The sequence below is a fragment of the Chanodichthys erythropterus genome, chromosome 19, assembly GCF_024489055.1.
Source record: "Chanodichthys erythropterus isolate Z2021 chromosome 19, ASM2448905v1, whole genome shotgun sequence".
NCBI lineage: Eukaryota > Metazoa > Chordata > Actinopteri > Cypriniformes > Xenocyprididae > Chanodichthys > Chanodichthys erythropterus.
Window position 1 is genome coordinate 19,023,491 of NC_090239.1, and position 13,837 is coordinate 19,037,327.

The 13,837-nt window shown below is 35.7% G+C and overlaps 2 protein-coding genes across 4 annotated transcripts; one reads left to right on the plus strand and one right to left on the minus strand.

Annotated features, from left to right (window-relative positions):
* Positions 1 to 832: 832 nt before the first annotated feature.
* Positions 833 to 4,537, plus strand: phf5a (PHD finger protein 5A). Its single transcript, XM_067369841.1, has 4 exons — positions 833 to 964; positions 1,414 to 1,437; positions 3,796 to 3,962; positions 4,191 to 4,537. The coding sequence occupies exons 1-4, from the start codon at positions 913 to 915 to the stop codon at positions 4,278 to 4,280; spliced, it is 333 nt and encodes a 110-aa protein (XP_067225942.1). The 5' UTR covers positions 833 to 912; the 3' UTR covers positions 4,281 to 4,537.
* A 2,337-nt stretch (positions 4,538 to 6,874) lies between these two features.
* tefa (TEF transcription factor, PAR bZIP family member a) lies at positions 6,875 to 11,727 on the minus strand. 3 transcript variants are annotated; one of them, XM_067369356.1, is made up of 6 exons: positions 11,241 to 11,727; positions 9,577 to 9,708; positions 8,449 to 8,817; positions 8,063 to 8,271; positions 7,561 to 7,772; positions 6,875 to 7,419 (listed from the first exon to the last, which is right to left on the minus strand). In XM_067369356.1, the coding sequence occupies exons 1-6, from the start codon at positions 11,314 to 11,316 to the stop codon at positions 7,398 to 7,400; spliced, it is 1,020 nt and encodes a 339-aa protein (XP_067225457.1). In that variant the 5' UTR covers positions 11,317 to 11,727; the 3' UTR covers positions 6,875 to 7,397. The 3 variants fall into 3 exon arrangements, with proteins under 3 accessions (XP_067225457.1, XP_067225456.1, XP_067225455.1); XM_067369355.1 differs by lacking the exon at positions 9,577 to 9,708 and having other exon boundaries at positions 11,241 to 11,716; XM_067369354.1 differs by lacking the exon at positions 11,241 to 11,727 and having other exon boundaries at positions 9,577 to 10,346.
* Between the last annotated feature and the right edge of the window lie 2,110 nt (positions 11,728 to 13,837).

Sequence of the window (13,837 nt, forward strand, 5' to 3'; positions counted from 1 at the left end):
ATAGATTCATAATTTTTAGATGAACAAAAAAAAAAAAAAAAATGCATTTATTATTAATGATTAATTTCAACATTTGGTAATACATTTTTAAAATAAATTGTTGTATCTCTTAATATCCTATTATTTAATAGACCATGAACTAGCTTAACAATGAACAGTTGTATTTTTTATTAACTAACGTTAACAAAGATTAATAAATAATAAAAACAAACGTACTGTACGTTAGTTAACGTTAATTTTAACTAATGGGGCCTTATTGTTAAATCTTACCATATTTTACATTAGGAGTAGGTCTATTGTTCCTATTCTTGATTAATTTAAGAGACTGTATTAAAAAGACAAGCTCGTTAAGTGAAAAATATTCAGCATATGTAAATTTGTTAACTACAAATTACAAAATTTGCATTACACTTAGAATATTTTTCACAGACAAAAAACAATGTGGACTCTGTCCAGAGATTTTATATAATTTGATAATCATAGAACAAATGACATTTGTAATTTTACAGAAAGAACATTCTTTTCCAGCATCTGCAAACATAGAAATGAAATATGTGTTGGGTGGCTTGTGTTAAATATTCACCTGAATTTCTCCTGTTTTATTTGAAACGCAGAATTCATGTTTTTCCAGCATAAAATGTCAATAAAATAAAATGTCGCCTATTTCGGATAAGTTTCTTCTGATATCTTTATTATTTAGTAAACATTTGGTCGAAAATGTGCTTGCCTTTGTCTATTTTTTGTCATCTTTATTCTCTACCCAACCACATGGCATATTTGTCACCTTTGTCCAGTAGGTGGCAGTAAGTTGCTGCTCAGCCTTCAATCCGAAACACCAGAAGAAGGAAGTTCGAAGTTCATCGCTGCATCGCCGCTAGTATCTCGCTAGCTGGCTGCGTTTGTTCTTTTATAATGGCAAAACATCATCCAGATTTGATATTTTGCAGGAAACAGGCTGGAGTCGGTAATGCTTTCTATTTATTAGATCTAGGTTTTGTCAAAAGTGTTTAATACATCAGACTAATTCTTATTTAATATATTTAACGTACAAATGCATGGCTAACACAAGGCAGTGAATGCTCGCAAGTGCGAAAATCAGATGAATGAAGTGTCTAATTAAAATTAAAGATGGAGGTGATTAAATTATTTATTTAGGCAACAGTTAATATATCTCCCTGACTAAGTTACTTTTGTTAGTTACCAGTTAACGGCTTAAACCAGATATTTATTCTGAGAAAAACCTGGTTAAGCATTGTAGCAACAGATGCAAAGGTACGTTACTTTGTCGTTTGTTCAGTAGCTGGAGGGCAGTATTGTCGTAATCTCTTTTCTTTTGCTGTTTTGTTCATTAGCATGGTTTCATTTTTAGTGTAAAGTGCATTGTATCTAATTTTCTTTTTCTTTTCTTTGCAGCCATTGGAAGACTGTGTGAAAAATGTAAGTTTTTGGACTTATTATTATCGTATTATATTCGAGGCTTTAACAGTGTGACATCTGAACCTTTCATTTTTCTTTAATTTCAAAGTGTTTCTTCTCATTTTATATTTTTAATATTGAAAAAAATAGATTTACAGATGTTTAGTTAAAGGAAAATGAATCACTTTTTATGTGCTCAATTGATTGTTAACAATGACACAATTTCAAGATAGAGCTACCATGAGCTCCAAGTGATTGATATATGCCACAATGGTAGAAATATGGCTGCTCAATTATGACAAAAATGATCACGATTATTTAACACACTTATAAGTGGGAGAGGGAGGTATGAACCAAACCATATATATGTAATTTAACCGTAAGTTATTGCGATTATGTAGTCAAGCATATTTTGCTGGAAATAAGGTTGCTATGATATCAAAGTTTCAGATACCTGCAAAATTTCACAGTTCTCGATACCAGTCGTTTTATTGATTTCAATACCACAGCAGAATACTAGGCTAAATAATGTAAGTAAAAAATGTCCTCAATTATTGCATACATGCATGTCATGTGACCGTGACCAACATCAGAGAAGCGTGAACTTCATTTTATTATTTAATATTATTGTTATTATTATTGACTTAATTTTATTATTGACCTAACTTGACTTCAAATCTGAGAGAGTTATTCAAGTAAAAAGGTTCAGCTGACAAAAAAGTCGGGGAATTTTGAAATGAGAATTTGTACATTTTAATGAGTTTGAAGGACAAAAGCCTTCCAGAGACAGTAATACATGCTTAAATGACTCACTGAGTGATAATTCAAATAATTAATGTGTTCGTCAGGAGTTGATTAGATGTGTTCAGAAAATACATCTAAAAAGTGAAATGATTTCTGTAAATCCAGTGATTAAATGCTTTGTGGGTCTCAGTTTTCTCATGACTAGTGGTTGGTCTGTGTGTGCAATTCCATCTTCTTAATGTATATAAGCAGTATTTACATTTTTTTAAAAAGATATAGTAGTAGGGAGAATCAATAAATCATGAATAATTTACTGCCATTATGAAAACAACTTGTAATCATGTAATCAATAAAGTAACTGCAGTATTTTAAAACAGTTTCATGTAATTAATTAATTTTTGGAATCTGATTACATAATTCAGATTACATGCAATCAGTTACTACTACCCAGCACTTACCGTCAGCAATACAATAAAAAGAATGAAAATTACATACAATAGGAAAAATACTATAGAAAAAAATATAAAAATTTAACAATAATCTTTGCTGTTTGAATTATACTTGCTTTGATTCTTATTAAAGCTTAAAATGCAGCAGGTATATTAAAGGGTTAGTTCACCCAAAAATGATAATGTCATTTATTTCTCGCCCTCATGCCGTTCCACACCCATAAGACCTTCGTTAATCTTCGGAACACAAATTAAGATATTTTAGTTGAAATCCGATGGCTCAGTGAGGCCTGCATAGGGAGCAATGACATTTCCTCTCTCAAGATCCATAAAGGTACTAAAAACATTTAAATCAGTTAATGTGAGTACAATGGTTCAATATTAATATTATAAGATGATGAAAATGCTTTTTGTATGCCAAAAAACAAAACAAAATGACTTTTCAACAATATCTAGTGATGGCCGATTTCAAAATACTTCTTCAGAGCATTCTGAATCGAATCAGCGGTTCGGAGCGCCAAAGTCACGTGATTTCAGCAGCCGTTTGATAGGAGATCCAAATCACTAATTCGATTCGTAAAACTTCGAAGCAGTGTTTTGAAATCGGCCCATCACTAGATATTGTTGAAAAGTCGTTTTGTTTTTTGTTGGTGCACAAAATGTATTCTCGTCACTTTATAATATTAATATTGAACCCCTGAACTCACATGAACTGATTTAAATGTTTTTAGTACCTTTTTTGTGGATCTTGAGATTTACAATGGCATTGCTGTTTATAAAGGTCTCGCTGAGCCACCGGATTTAATCAAAATATCTTAATTTGTGTTCTGAAGATGAACGAAGGTCTTACGGCTGTGGAACGACATGAGAGTGAGTAATTAATGACAGAATTTTTGGGTGAACTAACCCTTTAAGCTGTGGTCACTTTAAGGTCTAATAGATGCATTCTGTTTTCTCACAACTATTTATGTTATACTTAAGACATAACCCGCTGTGTTTAATTGAATGCTTGCCAAGCTTGGTATTTTGACATTTTATGTGTGTATTTGACCGTTTAGGCGCACACTTGAAGCTCAAAGTATATTTTACTTTGCTGTGTTAGGCTTTGCACAGAAAGTTATGTGTCATCAGGATGGTACTGCTACAATGTCTAACTCAACAAATGTCTGTTTCTTTTCTTTTTAAGGTGATGGCAAATGCGTTATCTGTGACTCTTATGTCAGGCCTTGCACACTAGTTCGTATTTGTGACGAATGCAACTATGGGTCTTACCAAGGGCGCTGTGTCATCTGTGGAGGTCCTGGAGTTTCTGATGCCTACTACTGCAAAGAGTGCACCATCCAGGAGAAAGACGTGAGTAAATCTGCTTAAGAATGGTTTGCCTGACTGATGCTAAATCTATATTGCCCAGTATCAGGGATGTGTAATCATATTTCCCTTTCTTCAGTACTTGGGTAACTGCTTAATCTCATATTGAATAAAATGTCAAATGTAATTATGATGTGATTGGTTTTGGTTGCATGCTTTTTATTCTGTTACTAGAAGTTTCTGAAGAACTGTCGGTTTTTCATTGTTTCACAGAGGGACGGATGCCCTAAGATCGTGAACCTCGGCAGCTCGAAGACTGACCTTTTCTATGAGAGAAAAAAATACGGCTTCAAGAAGAGGTGAAGAAACGGGAATTTTGTTTGTTGCGGTTTTCCTGTACAAGAGTTTTCCATTTTGTTGATACAATAAAATTTTTTTTTTAATGTTGTGATGTTGATTATTCTGTTCCGTTTGATTTGATACCTAAAATACATTTACAGGCTTCTAATATTTTCCTAGCTATTAACACTTAATTTTTTATTATTTAATGATTAGACAGTTGTATTGAGTATTTTATCTTTTTAAATGAGCAGCTGGATGTAGTACATGCATTTCAAAATAAGGGTCCTGGTTTATTTCAAATATTTATAATTAAAAGTCCAGCATTGTGTGTTATTGGTATTTTGGTTACAAAATAAACTGATTTAATAATTTAATTCAATGTAAACTCTTGTGGGTTTTCTCTGGGCCACCCTGTCACTGGAATGAAAGAATAAGAACAAAATGGAACACGTTCTATAGATATAGATATAACTTATGAATTAGGGAACCTTATTGTAAAATGCTACCATAAAATAAATTTATAAAATTGATTTTATGGAAGCACTTTACAATAATGTTCCCTAATACATAATTGAAATCAAAAGTTTTATCCGTTATTATTTAATGGACCTGAGCTAACATAAACGAACAATGAATGTTAAATAAGACTAAATAATGTAACACATGTTTAAGTTACTCTTTTAATTCATTGAATAACTTAAGAAATGGGAACCTTCTGTGGAAGCGGCACGCAGCAGTTGTCGCGTCGAGCGTTTGAAGTACGCCAGAAACAGAACGGGATCAGTTTACTGTCTGGAATTCGTCGCATCCAGTGTTCGCATTATTATGGATTCTGTTTACGTTTGCCGTGTCGGGCGGTGTTACCTATTTTACTAGTACTTTTACTACTGATGAAAAACCAATTATTTTTCAGACTGAAGTTTGTGTCAATATCAGCATATCACACTGCCTTTTTTAGCCCCTCCCTCTTTGTTATGCAACTTTTTTTTTTTTTTTGGCTTCCGAGTTACACAACGTTACCATCTGAAATTTGAGATTCAGTTAGTCATAATTCTCTTAGGCATAAAAAATTTGATTTAAATGCACGGTTAAAATATATATATATATAAAAAATATAAAATGACATGTAGGCAGAGACACATCTTTGAGTTCTTTAATAATATGTACAACATGAAACAACCAAGACACTGAGAAAACATTTATAAGACTTACAAAAGAAAATTCTTTCCTCAAAAAAAAAAAAATTAGAAAAACATTCAAATCTAACTAAATAAATTTGTGTTACTGCAACAAAGTTGGCATCCTGTACACAACCGATTTCTCTTCTAATTCAATAGAACAATGCTTCATGAGAGAAACTCGCTATTCCTTTCAGAACAGCCATTAAGTCCCATTTCATTGTGTTGTTGTTCCTCACCGTCTCACATTTCACACTCGTCAGAAAGGAAGCTCAAGGACAATGACAAACTGTAAGTGCACCATTAAAGAATATCTACAGACCACAAATAAACACCTGATTTAAGTGGAGTCGTTTTGTACAAGCTACAGAAAATGTTATCTTCAGCGTAATATTTCAAGTTAGCTTTGGTAAAGATTACATTACATAACACATTCCCTTTCCACAAAACATAAAGGACAAAAGTGGTCACATGTATTGTTAAATGAAACTTGGTAATAAACATCAGACTAACTTCCACTAACAGCAAGCACGAGATATTGTGTTTGATAAACTTGTGAATTAAACCTCATCTTTTTTTCCCTGATGATATAACGGGTGCTTCTCAATCAGAAGGCTCCATTCGAGTTAAGGCTGCACGTCATCAAGCTCTGTTTAAGGACGTCTCAATTTAAAGCATCATTTGAAGGCAGCTTTCATTTTGAAGTGTATTATTCACATCCTCCAATCACCCAAAATCCTTTGCACACCAATTCACAAATGAATTGTGTGAAATGAATTGAGCTTTCTAAGGACTGGACTAGGAAGAACACAGCCTCATTAGGATGCAGCCTTCTGTTTGAGAAGCACCCTAGATGTTTCAAAAGGACAGAGACTAGTGCACAAAATATGTACCTGAAAAAGCAGGACAGTGGCAAGCAGGGGGCCGAAGCCCTTAAAAGAGGTTTGAGTTTGGTTTCTGATTTGTAACACACTAGTGCCCTTTATAAACAAGCACTCAGCTGAAGACACTTACGGATCCTTGTTGACTGAGCTATAAATGGCATGGTTCACACTGCAAAGCCATTTTTGTGAAATATTTGAAGTTATCTAAAAAAATATATATCATATGATACATATGAAAAACAAAACCCTACTATATCAGCACTTGCTGAGTTCTTAACAGATAAAAGATCTGTCACATGTACAGAGTGTTATTTCTGTACATTAACTGACCTCCATGAGTCCCAGAAAGGGCGAACCACTATGGTGAAGTAAACAAGGTTTGATTTTAGAAGATCTACTGAGTTATAAAAGACTTTTCATTTTGCAGATATACAGTGCACATATTTTCAGTACATTTTCTGATGAATTCTACTGACAGACAAAATATTGATGTTTTTTTGCAGCACAAAACATAAGTTTACAATTCCAGTTTTTTTTTTCCTTAAGTTTTTACAGTTACCTGGAATTACATACTTTTAAAATGATACATTCTCCCAATATTTCAATAATAGCTAACGTTGCAGATAAAAATGCACCACTTAGTGGTACAATGTACCAAATTGGTTAAAGGAATTCTTAGACTTAATGTCACTTTTCAGGGATGAACATACTCATAAGAAAGTATATTGAAGTCAATGCCAGTCGTTCTTTGTAAATAAAGACCATTGACTTCCAACGCACATGATTCCTTAACACAACAAACCATAAAACAGAAAAAGGTAGGGGAAAGACCTTTTCCACTTTGATGAATTACAAAAAAAGCACTTAAAAGCTCTATTGGAAATATTGGGTATGCTGTTGCTCTGAAAGTAAGATTATTGTATTGATAAGAGTGGCTGACAGGATTAATAATCATATGAATATCACTTCGCTCTACAGTCTGAATCATTCATTCACTTATCACCTGTCTTCTCCTCTTCATTCCATACCATTATTAATTTATTGCCTTTCGACAATGCAAATAAATCAATAATTGTTTAGAGGTCTTCAGCCGGTGCACTTGAAAAAGAAGAGAAAAAGTTGTAAATCATCACATTAACAGTAAGAGTGTACTATTTCACATGGGTTTTATTTCTGCGAGGGAGCTGTGTTGATAATGTTTTTATATGTAAATTCTTTGTGTGCACAATTGTCCCTTACAGCGGCCCGTATTTTGCTTCATAGCGTGCCACGACGTTCTTGCATCGCCCAAAGTCCTTGCGTAACTCTGCCACTTCCTGCCTCAACACAGAGTTCTCTCGCTCCAGGAAGGCCGCTCGTACTGTGATCTGATTCTCTTTAAGCCTTCTGGCGTCTCGTGAACGTTTGGCTGCAATATTATTCTTCTTCCTCCGCTGCCAGTATTTGTCGTCCTGAAATAGTGAGTGGACATAAAAATGTTATGGAAATATTCTCTATTTTGAGAATGACACTGTGTTGTTATATATTACAACTGTTTATTATATATTTACACAATACACTCTCTGAAATCATCATCAGATTCACATTTAGGGTGTAACTGTAAAATTAAGTTCTGGACCTCAGGCACAAATACTTGCTTGGCTTTCTAGATCAGAGTTCAAGTGTAATGTTATGCAATATTAAGGTAGTATTTTGGGCAGTGTTTACATTTTAATTTTACATAAAGTTTTAGTGTATTTACCTTCTTTTCCTCAGGCACAAATACTTTCTTTGCTTTCTTGATCATAGGTTGAGGCTTCAGCTCCTCCTCGGAGAAACGATGTTTGCGGGGATTAAACAGTTCACCTCCGGGTATGCTGGAGAGCACGAGGTCAGTGGGATCCGGCTCGAAGTTGATCTCTACCTCAATATCGTCTGGATCAATGGGGTCTGGCGTCACACGGTCCTCATCTGTGATGAGTAAATACAAACAGTACAATTTTATTTATTACTTCCAGACATTTCTTGAATGTTTGAATTACACTTGATCATTGTTGACATGATCTTCATGATAAACAGCTTAACCATGTAATGAATTTTAGTGAGTTGTGACAGAAAGTACACAGTGTTCTGTCTCGGTCTGCTGACCTGATTTGGTGTCTGTTGAGCTAGAGCTGGATGTCGTGATTGTGACCACTTCCTCCTCACACTGATCCAGTTCCATGACTGGCATGAGAGAGATTGCTGGGGCTGACTCGCTTGTAGAGGTCGTGGATGGTTTTTCAGTTGTCAGCTCTAAGTTTTCCTTTCCAAGACTCTTTTGCTGACCCTCATCCTCGGTGGCATTAATGCCATTCTCCATGAGAAATTCCTCCAGATCCATGTATTCCAGGTGGAAGGTTTCGCTATCATAAGGAATGGTCTTTTCCCAGATGGCAGGCGTTAAGGCGGCCGATGGCCCCATTCCACTGACCCCTCCAGAGTCCACATCCTCAAAGAGTTTCTCTTTATCATTTTCTGCAATATCAAATTTACCACAATGAATAAATTGTGACAGACAAAATATTTTGTTCAAATCCCAAATCTTGCATCAGAAAACACATAGAGGGTCTCAACCAAAATATTGTAAATATCTAGAATGTGCAACAAATATTCACCTCAGAAAATACATTGAACAAAATGGTAAATTTTCACAGGAATAAAGGTGTGATGTGATTTTAAAGCGGTTACTTGGTAGATATAACTGCAACTTTTGGGGAAAAAAAAAAAAAAAAAACAGTATCAGTTCCCTTTACTCACTGGAAGTTTGACTCATTCCCACTAGCCGGTTCTTGAGAACAAAACATTAAAAGAACCGGGAAAAAACGCAAGTCTCAGTTCAGTTTGCTATAGGCAAAATTAAGCATACAGAAACAAAAAGTCATTTGTAACATCTATATAATTCGCATGTACATTAAATAGTTCTAAAATCGTTGTTTAACTTGTTTTAACTAATTCAGGTCGGATTCTAAAGGAGGATTCATTCAGGAAGCGACCATCATCACTAGGCTAGTTCCATCCAGTTTTTTGAGCTTGCAACCGTGAGACATGAAGTGCAGCGAACCAAGTTATAAATAGTACAAAAACACTTTCTCTATTTAAATAACGAGGTAATGATTCCTGGCCTGTCGTTAAAATTAACATACATGATGCATAAGAATAAGAATTCTGCAATGCAGCGAGCTTCGACCGCGAGCTGCGCGGCCATGAGCGCCTGACTGGTGCAGAGGCACTTACCATCATCGCCTTCGAGAAGATTCGGTGGCGGAATTTCCATGATTTTCTTTAAAACTACTGGAAAGCCAATCGGAGTATCAGTGCCTGAGTCCATCGTGACGGAAATACGCTTCACGTCCATTTTTACCGACGCTTCGGACAGCGTGTGAGAAAGAATAGCTCAACTTTAGAAGCGACTTCAAATCCCTGGTTTAATTAAGAAAAATATTTAAATGTAAAAGGTTGGGAAAAATTGAAATCACCTCGCCAGTCGACACCTTTCTATTCACAGACTCTATTAATGTGTTTGACCCGATTTTCCAGTTAGCTACAAAACACTGTTTTAAAATCCACGCCCCTTTTGTAGAAAAAAACACATTGTTTTCGATGTGGATTGGTTGGTTGCAGCTCTCATCTCATGAATAATTAATCAGACACGACACAGAGGCTTGTCTGTGCGTAAAATGAAGGGTAGTGGACTTCAAAAGTTGTTCGATCAATATGTATTTTTCTCTAATATGTTAGAAAAACGTTTCTCGAAATCCATATAGATACACTGACGATATAGACTATGGGAATATTTGCCATATAAAACTTCCATATAAAATATAAAAAAATCGCATGCCTTTTACGCTTCTGTAATTAACAATAGACCAATTTATTCCAAATCAACTCATTTTACGATTGACCTAAAAACATATTAAGACTTTAATAAGTAAGAACAAAAGCGTTAGAGAATAACAATAATATGCTGCGTCATTGCAGCTCAAGTCTCGCGGGAGAACAGCATGTATCTTATTCAGCCTATAGTGGGTATTGGCACATGGCCTCGCACGTGCAGTCATGTGTGCAATGTGTGCATAGACACCAATCACGAAGCAGACAAGTATAGGAAAAATATTGCATGTCTCACGAGGTTGTAAATATCTTGCCCTTGAGATTACGACAGGTGATGTGCAATATATGTTATTCGGTCATATTTCATGATTTGTTCTATATGCATACATTGCAAATTAACAATCAGTGATTGCAGGGTATTATTTAATTAACATATAAAGTATCTGTGTCATCATTTTTAAAATATCAATCCCACTTAGCATGTCTGTTCTACTCACAAAATAATATCGTTCTGAAGATGTTTTTGTTTTTCATAATTTATCTTGGTGGAATAAATAAAAAAAAGTTTTTCATGTTTACATTAGATTTAGGCAATTAACGTTACTTGATACACCAGTCTACATGCTGTCAAGATGCAATGACTCGAAGAACAGCTAAATAAATAAGTAAATTGGAACAGGCCGCCCCAGGGAGAAGGAAAAACTAGGTTAAGGCATTTTTGCTATAATATTAATAGTTTAATTGCAAATACAGAGTATCTAGACACTGTTAGTAGGCTAATGTAATGCAGCAAAAAACATGTTAGTAAACAATTTCTCAATACACAATATTTGCTGTTGAATCATGAAAAAGAAAAAGTTCATGTTCATTAAAAAAGATGCATTACTTTTTAGTGCTGTAAAACTGGAAACAGTCTTTTAATGCACGACGTAGTATCTAATGTCACAAGTGCAATCCTGCAGCATGCCAATTGTAGCAATTACTAAATAGACTACTTATACATATAGTGGGAATACAGGTAAATAGGAGTGTCAGGATTTACATTGAGCCAATAGAGAAATTCTTACCGTTGTCATCAATCGAAGGGACAGAGAAGGGGTACTCAAGCAAGGCTTTGAATATTTCCGGAATTTCTGAAGACATGTCAAAACAGTTTCAGTTTCTCAATCAGCTTGATGAAGGAGACGCTTAATTAGAGTTTTCAATTAATCAAACTGTCTCTCACATTAACAGTAATTTGACGCAGCACAGAAAATTCTGAAACTTTTTATTGCGGTCACAAGGTCTGCCCTAACGACGAAGTTACTTAACAAGTCCCACCTCGAATTGCCTTATTTTCATAGGGTTGAACATTTCGACCAATGAATTTCTTTTCAGTGTGCCTGTTATTTCATATTCAATGAGGCGCGGTAGTTTATTGGTCGTTTCAACTGTATGTATTAACTCCGCGAGCCAATAGAGAGCAAGGCAAGTTATCTAAGGCTAAAACATCTGCGTGTCGGTGTTACGAAAGTGAGGGCTGAAATTCCGTTTGAGAGGCGCAATCAGTGTCATTGACTTTCCAGCGACAGACTCAACATTTATGAGTTTGAAAAAGAAAAAAAACTTCTCAGTTTTGCAAAACAGCCACGAGTGCAAGCGTACTATCAGACACCTTTGACCTCTATATTCTTTTGACCTACGACGCACTAAACACAGTTCTGTAAAAAAATGGCTAGAATCGTCACCACCACCTTTGGCCACTTGACCGATGGTCCTGATTGGCAGAGACATAATTTTGTGTTTTGCCAAGTTTGCTGCTTCAGTATATAAAGATAATTTGTGCATTTCATAAGTTTTAAAGACTCTTATTGGCAAAAACATCCAAAATGCAAACAGTCGATTCGCTCTGGCATCAGCTTCTGGGCCAAATCCTGCAGGATGGTGATCCATTCTTGCCTTCTTGGTGCTGAGTTGATCATTTTATGGGCTTCTGCTTGTCCACACGCCTTTAAGATTGAGAATGTTATAATCTCTGAGCCACTTCATTTTCACGCTTGCCTTGTGACATGGTGCCCCATCATGCTGGAAAATGCACGGATCATCACCAGATTACTCCTGGACAGTTGGGAGAAGTTGAAGATAGTTGAGAAGATTTGATAACATTCTTTATTCATGGCAGTGTTTTTGGGCAGAACTGTAAGAGAGCCCTCTCCCTTGAATGAAAAGCAACCACACATGAATGGTCTCAGGATGCTTCACTGTTGGCACAAGACAGGACTCATAGTAGCACTCATCTTTTCTTCTCTGGATTTTTCAATGTCCCAAAAATTGTATCTGAGAAAATAACTTTGCACTAGGCTTCTATTGTCCGATCCTTGTATTTCCTGCAGAATTTCAGTCTGTCCATGATGTTTTTCATGGAGAGAAGTGGCTTCTTTGCTGCCCTTCTTGACACCAGGCCGTTTTCCAAAAGTCTGCACTCACAACCACCTGCTGCCAATATTGAGCAAACTCTGTGCTGGTGGAGACATGAATCCATAGCTGACTCCTCAGAAGGAGACATTCTGGTGCTTGCTGGACACTCTGGAATGTCCTGAAGCCTTCTTCACTGCAGTTAAACCTCTCTCCTTGACGTTTTTTTGATGATCTGGTAAATGGTTCTTTCAGGTGCAATATTCTCTGCATATATGAGGCCATTTTGATGCAAGGCAATGATGGCTGCATGTTTTCTTTGGAGAACACAGTTATTGGAAGCACGTCTTCCCTCCAGTCCTGTTTGCTCTTATTATAAAATCAGAAATGTACTGATTTCACCGGACTTCACACTTTCCCATGTGCTGATGATATGATTAGTGAAATGATGTTAGCTGGTCATGTTGTGCCAGGGCCAATGTGAATAGACATCGCAACAACTGATGCACAAAACAACTTTGTGAAGCATAAAACGTATGTCACTGAATACTTTTGGCCACAGATGTAGAACTACAGCACAGCCGTCAATTTTCCATCTATTTCAAGCCGCGGATATTTAGATAAGCACAAAAAGATAAATATGTCAACAAAATTCTAGTTTTGGGCACTTGTGTTGCATGTATTTCAATTCACTAAAAACAACTGGACATTCTAAAATGCTTAAAGGATTAGTTCACTTTCACATAAATATTTCCTGATAATTTACTCACCCCCATGTCATCCAACATGTTCATGTCTTTCTTTCTTCAGTCAAAAAGAAATTAAGGTTTTTGATGAAAACAGGATTATTATTCTTATAGTGGACTTCAATGGCCTCCAAACAGTTGAAGGTCAAAATTACAGTTTCAGTGCAGCTTCAAAGGGCTTTAAACGATACCTGATGAGGAATAAGGGTCTTATCTAGCGAAACGATCGGTCATTTTCGGAAAAAAATACAACTGTTGATGCTTTAAAAACACAAATGATCGCCTTGCACATGCTTCTGCCAAAACCGCACTTTCGTATTCTTCAAAAAGCTTATGCTGTATGTCCTATGCCTTACAACTTATTCAACTTCTTTTTGAAGAATACGAAAGTGCGGTTTTGGCAGAAGCACGTGCAAGTGCGATCATTTGTGTTTATAAAGCATATACAGTTGTATTTTTTTCGAAAATGACCGATTGTTTCGCTAGATAAGACCCTTATTCCTCGTCTGGTATCGTCTAAAGCC